The 5,932-nt window shown below is 30.5% G+C and overlaps 1 protein-coding gene and 1 long non-coding RNA gene across 12 annotated transcripts in view; one reads left to right on the forward strand and one right to left on the reverse strand.

Moving 5' to 3' along the window:
* Positions 1 to 5,650, forward strand: part of LOC137168805 (uncharacterized) — a 33,359-nt gene extending 27,709 nt beyond the window's left edge. The window contains exon 3 of the long non-coding RNA XR_010924344.1: positions 5,273 to 5,650. This is a non-coding gene — a long non-coding RNA (uncharacterized lncRNA). The remainder of the gene's footprint in view (positions 1 to 5,272) is intronic.
* The window catches only part of LOC137168803 (adhesion G protein-coupled receptor F5-like), a 30,258-nt gene extending 24,332 nt beyond the window's left edge, over positions 1 to 5,926 (reverse strand). For all 11 annotated transcript variants that reach the window (XM_067571589.1, XM_067571588.1, XM_067571587.1 and 8 more), the window contains exons 1-5: positions 5,808 to 5,926; positions 5,668 to 5,703; positions 4,317 to 4,379; positions 4,164 to 4,235; positions 3,767 to 3,838 (exon numbers count right to left, since the gene is read on the reverse strand). In XM_067571589.1, the coding sequence (XP_067427690.1) occupies positions 3,767 to 3,838; positions 4,164 to 4,235; positions 4,317 to 4,379; positions 5,668 to 5,703; positions 5,808 to 5,907 (343 nt within the window). In that variant the 5' untranslated portion in view covers positions 5,908 to 5,926. The remainder of the gene's footprint in view (positions 1 to 3,766; positions 3,839 to 4,163; positions 4,236 to 4,316; positions 4,380 to 5,667; positions 5,704 to 5,807) is intronic.
* Between the last annotated feature and the right edge of the window lie 6 nt (positions 5,927 to 5,932).

A 5,932-nucleotide genomic window follows, 5' to 3' on the forward strand; every position in this document is an offset into this window, starting at 1 on the left:
TAGATAGATAGATAGATAGATAGATAGATAGATAGATAGATAGATAGATAGATAGATTTTTGTGGTTTTTCTATGGAGACTGACTTTTATTTATTTATTTATTTTTTTACTGAAGATGATTAACCTATTCCATTATTTTAAAGTACTTACTTGTTACAATTGATGTTGGTGTTGCTGTGAATGTTGTTGTGTTTAAATCTGTTGTAAGAACAGATGTTGAGTCTAAAAAGAAAATTTTATTGTTATTTATCTGCTACCTTCAAAATGAATATCCTTTCAAACAAATCTCAAATAAAAATATAAATGCATTTTTGTATTCAAAAATACATACTGGTTACAGCTGGTTGTGTTGTAATGTTAAGACTTGTTGTAGCAATAGGTGTTGTGTCTGTAAAGATGAAACCTTGATCATGTTATGTGAGATTTTAACAATATATATGTAGATAGATAGATTGACAGATTGATTGATTGATTTTTGTGTTCTTTCCTATTGAGACCGATTTTTATTTTATTTTTATTTTTTTACTGAAGATGATTAACCTATTCCATTATTTTAAAGTACTTACTTGTTACAATTGATGGTTGTGTTGCTGTGAATGTTGTGTTTAAATCTGTTGTTGCAATATATGTTGAATCTGAAAGGAAAAATTAAAATGTTAAAATATTTATCATTTAAAGATATGTAACTTTTTTATGTGTCACCCTTATTTCTATAAACTTACTGGTGACAGCGGTGGTCGGTGTAACTGTGGGTGTAGTAGTGATGAGTGTTGAATCTTAATGAGAATAAAATGTACTTAATTTATGTAGCACATACCATAGTTTATACTTTTCTACTTCTAGATATACAAAGAGGGTTATAACAAAGCAAAATGTACATCGTTATTTTTGAACATCTTACTTTTTAGAGTGGTTGGTGAAGTAGCTGTGAGTGTTGTGGTGTTCAGATGTGTTGTAGCAATAGGTGTTGTATCTGTAAAGATGAAACCTTGATCATGTTATGTGAGATTTTAACTATATATATATATATATATATACATAGATAGATAGATAGATAGGTAGATGTTTGTGTTTTTTCCTATGGAGACTGACTTTTATTTATTTATTTATTTATTTATTTTTTACTGAAGATGATTAACGAATTCCATTATTTTAAAGTACTTACTTGTTACAATTGATGTTGGTGTTGCTGTGAATGTTGTTGTGTTTAAATCTGTTGTAAGAACAGATGTTGAGTCTAAAAAGAAAATTTTATTGTTATTTATCTGCTACCTTCAAAATGAATATCCTTTCAAACAAATCTCAAATAAAAATATAAATGCATTTTTGTATTCAAAAATACATACTGGTTACAGCTGGTTGTGTTGTAATGTTAAGACTTGTTGTAGCAATAGGTGTTGTGTCTGTAAAGATGAAACCTTGATCATATTATGTGAGATTTTAACAATATATATGTAGATAGATAGATTGACAGATTGATTGATTGATTTTTGTGTTCTTTCCTATTGAGACCGATTTTTATTTTATTTTTATTTTTTTTACTGAAGATGATTAACCTATTCCATTATTTTAAAGTACTTACTTGTTACAATTGATGGTTGTGTTGCTGTGAATGTTGTGTTTAAATCTGTTGTTGCAATATATGTTGAATCTGAAAGGAAAAATTAAAATGATAAAATATTTATCATTTAAAGATATGTAACTTTTTTATGTGTCACCCTTATTTCTATAAACTTACTGGTGACAGCGGTGGTCGGTGTAGCTGTGGGTGTAGTAGTGATGAGTGTTGAATCTTAATGAGAATAAAATGTACTTAATTTATGTAACACATTCCGTAGTTTATACTTTTCTACTTCTAGAAATACAAAGAGGGTTATAACAAAGCAAAATGTACATCGTTATTTTTGAACATCTTACTTTTTAGAGTGGTTGGTGAAGTAGCTGTGAGTGTTGTGGTGTTCAGATGTGTTGTAGCAATAGGTGTTGTATCTATAAAGATGAAACCTTGATCATGTTATGTGAGATTTTAACTATATATATATATATATATATATATATATATATATATATATAGGTAGAGAGATATATAGATAGATAGATAGATAGATAGATAGATAGATAGATAGATAGATAGATAGATAGATAGATAGATTTTTGTGGTTTTTCTATGGAGACTGACTTTTATTTATTTATTTATTTTTTTACTGAAGATGATTAACCTATTCCATTATTTTAAAGTACTTACTTGTTACAATTGATGTTGGTGTTGCTGTGAATGTTGTTGTGTTTAAATCTGTTGTAAGAACAGATGTTGAGTCTAAAAAGAAAATTTTATTGTTATTTATCTGCTACCTTCAAAATTAATATCCTTTCAAACAAATCTCAAATAAAAATATAAATGCATTTTTGTATTCAAAAATACATACTGGTTACAGCTGGTTGTGTTGTAATGTTAAGACTTGTTGTAGCAATAGGTGTTGTGTCTGTAAAGATGAAACCTTGATCATGTTATGTGAGATTTTAACAATATATATGTAGATAGATAGATTGACAGATTGATTGATTGATTTTTGTCTTCTTTCCTATTGAGACCGATTTTTATTTATTTATGTTTTTTACTGAAGATGATTAACCTATTCCATTATTTTAAAGTACTTACTTGTTACAATTGATGGTTGTGTTGCTGTGAATGTTGTGTTTAAATCTGTTGTTGCAATATATGTTGAATCTGAAAGGAAAAATTAAAATGATAAAATATTTATCATTTAAAGATATGTAACTTTTTTATGTGTTACCCTTATTTCTATAAACTTACTGGTGACAGCGGTGGTCGGTGTAGCTGTGGGTGTAGTAGTGATGAGTGTTGAATCTTAATGAGAATAAAATGTACTTAATTTATGTAACACATTCCGTAGTTTATACTTTTCTACCTCTAGAAATACAAAGAGGGTTATAACAAAGCAAAATGTACATCGTTATTTTTGAACATCTTACTTTTTAGAGTGGTTGGTGAAGTAGCTGTGAGTGTTGTGGTGTTCAGATGTGTTGTAGCAATAGGTGTTGTATCTGTAAAGATGAAACCTTGATCATGTTACGTGAGATTTTAACTATATATATATATATATATATATATATATATATATATATATATATATGTGTGTGTGTGTGTGTGTGTGTGTGTGTGTGTGTGTGTGTGTGTGTATATATATATATATATATATAAATATATATATATATATATATAGAGAGAGAGATAGATAGATAGATAGATAGATAGATAGATTTTTGTGTTTCCTATGGAGACTGACTTTTATTTATTTATTTATTTATTTTTACTGAAGATGATTAACCAATTCCATTATTTTAAAGTACTTACTTGTTACAATTGATGTTGGTGTTGCTGTGAATGTTGTTGTGTTTAAATCTGTTGTAAGAACAGATGTTGAGTCTAAAAAGAAAATTTTATTGTTATTTATCTGCTACCTTCAAAATTAATATCCTTTCAAACAAATCTCAAATAAAAATATAAATGCATTTTTGTATTCAAAAATACATACTGGTTACAGCTGGTTGTGTTGTTATGTTAAGACTTGTTGTAACAGAAGGTGTTGTGTCTGTAAAGAACATTTTGTAGTAATGTGTCAATGCAAAATTATTCACTCTAGTGATTAACCATGTTCAGTATACTGTACATGTTTTTACATACGGTATTACCTTAAAACAGCCTACTTGTAAAAAGTAATAGTGCTGTTACAATTGCACTTACTTGTTATAACTGTCAGTGATGTGGTTGCAGCTGCAGTTGTGTTTAGATTAGTTGTACCAACAGGTGTGGAATCTAAATGGAATATTACACAATTATTTATTGTGGTAAATTCATAGTGACCATTATACAGTTGTTACATATGACAATGTATATGTAAAACAATGTTGTTTTTAATCATTTACAGTACTTTTTCCAACATATACTTTTCTAGTCAATGAGGTAATGATCACAAAACAAAAACTTTTAATGCACTGTACAGTTATGACCCATGTTTATCTTGAAACTTCATTGAATTGAAACGTAATTGTTACACTAGTTGCTGGATTAGCTGTCGGTATAGTTATGTTTAAATCTTAACCAGAGGACTGTTACCCATCCCTTACTTCTAAATACTTACTAGTAACTACAGTCGACGGTGTAATTGTGGGGGTTGTAGTGTTCAAGTCTGTTGTAGCAATAGGTGTTGTGTCTATAAGGAACATTTTATAATGACGTGTTAATATCGACAATAGAATTCAAAATTAGTCAGAAGAATGTTTGAAGAACCTACTTGTTATGATTGTTGATGCAACTGTTGTAGTGGCCACATCTGTTGTACCAACAGGTGTAGAATCTGAAAAGAACACAAATGTTAAATCTCTCAAGTGAAGATAAGTAACAGAAAATTCACATGTAAAATATAAGTGTTGTGGTGTATAACAATAATGCTTAAAATTAAATTTGACCTACACCCGTTTTTGGCATCTTATTTGCAACCTTACCAGTACCTATAAATGTACATATAGCCAAATTGTGTTTAATTTAGTGGACATACCTTATTTATTCTACTATTATTTGAATTGCCATGCATGGAAAAGTAAATGTAAAATTGTAAAATACACCAGTGTTATATAGTAGTTTACTATATAAGTTTAACCCTTTTGGTAAAAATCTTACTTATTACCAGTGGCATGGCATGACTTTGCCACTAGTTGGGGCTGCGGCCCCATGTAGCTCTGTGTATTTTTCCGTGAACATGCACTATACAATGTGGCAGAGAGCCAGCTGCTGGTGGCTACGGCTAGGCTAGCAGTTTCTAAAAGTTAAAAAGGTATCTTTTGGTGGCCACATAGCAACTGCTTTCACTACCACAATGATCCGTGTACATTTTGCCTGCCATCAGTGAGTAAATGTTATCTAATAAGGAAGCAGCAATTTGGAAATCTGGCAACATTTCTTGGGCACAAAATTCTCCAACCCAGATCCAGTTATTTAACCAACCATAACCAATCAGGGGCCACCAGGAAAAGCCAAACATATTACACACATACCACCGTCGGACGGATAAAAGTACGCCATTTGGCACGCAGACAAAGATTGTAGGCAGAGCTTTTTCATTAGTCATTACACGTTTCTGTAATTATGCATGATTTATGTGAAAGTAACAACTAAATTTTATACACACACAACAACAAATAACAAAAACTATTTTTCATTAAAATATGTATTTCACAATTGGATTTGCAGGAGGCGTGGCACCCCAGGACCCTGAATGTACCACATGTCGTTGCTTATTACGAAGACGAAAGTCAAAGTCAACATTTTACATCAAATATATGTGAGTATCATACAGTACATTAGTTATGAGAGTAGGAGTTGTTAAATTTGCTGTAGTGTTTTGCATTGTGGCAACAGTTTGATTTTTTAAAAAGTCGATAAAACGCAAAAAGTAACAGTTGTTTGCTGAAATACCAAGAAAAGCTAAAAGAGTAGCTCAACTGTTAAAACTCAGACAAACCATATTTCAGAAGCTTGATGAATGAGAAGGAATAAGTGACAGGTTCAGTAAAGAGGTAGAAGAAGAAGTGGGGTGACAGCCAACAACTATGTAGTATTCATAAATTTAGTGTTGTGTTTCATACCAGTTGGAGGAGTTGGTGATGGGCAAATGAAGAGGTCTGTTTGAAAAAGAGACAGAGTCATTTTTGAAACAAATAGTTGTGCAAATATATAAATGTGACTGATGCATGAAAGTACTTCATTGGGGATTTTAAGCTCCTACCTGACAGTGGCTGGCAATAAATCCCATCTGGAGGAATGGCATTGATGCATCCACAAGTATTGTCAGTTATATTGTTGCATTTGCCAAAAGTGGAGCACATATGACAAGGCCAACGATACTGTTCT

The sequence above is a fragment of the Thunnus thynnus genome, chromosome 18 (assembly GCF_963924715.1).
Source record: "Thunnus thynnus chromosome 18, fThuThy2.1, whole genome shotgun sequence".
Taxonomy (NCBI): Eukaryota; Metazoa; Chordata; class Actinopteri; order Scombriformes; family Scombridae; genus Thunnus; species Thunnus thynnus.